Source organism: Antrostomus carolinensis, unplaced genomic scaffold (genome assembly GCF_000700745.2).
Source record: "Antrostomus carolinensis isolate BGI_N321 unplaced genomic scaffold, ASM70074v2 scaffold20366, whole genome shotgun sequence".
NCBI classification, from domain to species: domain Eukaryota; kingdom Metazoa; phylum Chordata; class Aves; order Caprimulgiformes; family Caprimulgidae; genus Antrostomus; species Antrostomus carolinensis.
The window spans coordinates 1-1,526 of record NW_010322723.1 but is presented as its reverse complement, the minus strand read 5'-3'; the positions used below and the strand labels follow the sequence as shown (position 1 = coordinate 1,526).

Genomic DNA, 1,526 nt, shown 5'->3' with positions numbered 1-1,526 from the left:
GATGTTTTTTGGGTTCCTCAAGATGTTTTTTAGTGTTTTGGGTTCCTAGATCCATTTTTGGGGTCCCCGAGATGTTTTTTGGTGTCCCCAAGATGTTTTTTGGGTTCCCTGAGGTGTTTTTTGGGTTCCCTGAGGTGTTTTTTGGGTTCCCTGAGATGTTTTTTGGGTTCCTCAAGATGGTTTTTGGGTTCCTAGATCCATTTTTGATGTCCCCGAGATATTTTTTGGTGTCCCCAAGATGTTTTTTGGGTTCCCTGAGATGTTTTTTGGGTTCCTCAAGATGGTTTTTGGGTTCCTAGATCCATTTTTGGGGTCCCCGAGATGTTTTTTGGTGTCCCCAAGATGTTTTTTGGGTTCCCCAAGATGTTTTTTGGGTTCCTTGAGATGTTCTTTGATGTCCCCAAGATGTTTTTTGGGTTCCTTGATCAATTTTTGGGTTCTCTGAGATGTTTTTTGAGGTTCCTCAATCAATTTCCAAAGTCCTTGAGATGTTTTTTGGTGTCCCCAAGATGGTTTTTGGGTTCCTCCATCCATTTTTGATGTTCCTAAGATGTTTTTTGGTGTCCCTAAGATGTTTTTTGGGTTCCTCCATCCATTTTTTTATGTCCCTGAGATGTTTTTTGGGTTCCTCAAGACTTTTTCGATGTCCTCCAGCCATTCTTTCCCTCCTTCAACCCATTCCATCTCCCAACCTCATTTTTTGGGGGGGTGAAGACATCTCCTAACCCCCATTTTTTTTAATGTCCCCAACCTCAGGGACAGCCCGTGGTGTGGTGATCGCCACCGGTGACCGGACGGTGATGGGACGTATCGCCACCTTGGCTTCTGGGTTGGAAGTTGGGAAGACCCCGATCGCGGTGGAGATCGAACACTTCATCCAGCTCATCACCGGCGTCGCCGTCTTCTTGGGCATCTCCTTCTTCATCCTCTCCCTCATCTTGGGTTACACCTGGTTGGAGGCCGTCATCTTCCTCATCGGCATCATCGTGGCCAATGTCCCCGAGGGCTTGTTGGCCACTGTCACCGTAAGAGCCACCGTAGGAGCGTAAGGGTGGGATGGTGTGAGGAGGATACTGGTTTCACTGGGAAAGAGGTGGTGGGAACGGGTTTTGCTGGGTGTACCCAGAAGCTTGGTGCTTGTTGACACCCGTGGGTGCCCTCTGAGCCCCGTGTCCCCCCACCCCAGGTGTGTCTGACGCTGACGGCCAAGCGCATGGCCAGGAAGAACTGTCTGGTGAAGAACCTGGAGGCCGTGGAGACCCTGGGTTCCACCTCCACCATCTGCTCCGACAAGACCGGGACCCTCACCCAGAACAGGATGACCGTGGCCCACATGTGGTTTGACAACCAGATCCACGAGGCCGACACCACCGAGGACCAGTCGGGTGGGTGACCAGCACCCTGACCCCCACCCCTACCCTGGCACCCCAACCCCAGGAGCACCCAGATGTCTCTCCTCTGGGACACCCCATCCCCTGGGCATCCCTTCCCATGGCACCCCCTTGCTGTCCCTGATGTCCCCCATC

At 52.0% G+C, this 1,526-nt stretch overlaps 1 protein-coding gene across 1 annotated transcript; it reads left to right on the top strand.

Moving 5' to 3' along the window:
* Window positions 1–756: 756 nt before the first annotated feature.
* Window positions 757–1,385, top strand: LOC104520073 (sodium/potassium-transporting ATPase subunit alpha-3; the record flags this gene model as incomplete). Its single annotated transcript, XM_010170350.1, has 2 exons — window positions 757–1,025; window positions 1,187–1,385. Coding segments are annotated over 2 exons (468 nt in total), but the record flags the coding sequence as incomplete, so codon positions are not given.
* Window positions 1,386–1,526: the final 141 nt, after the last annotated feature.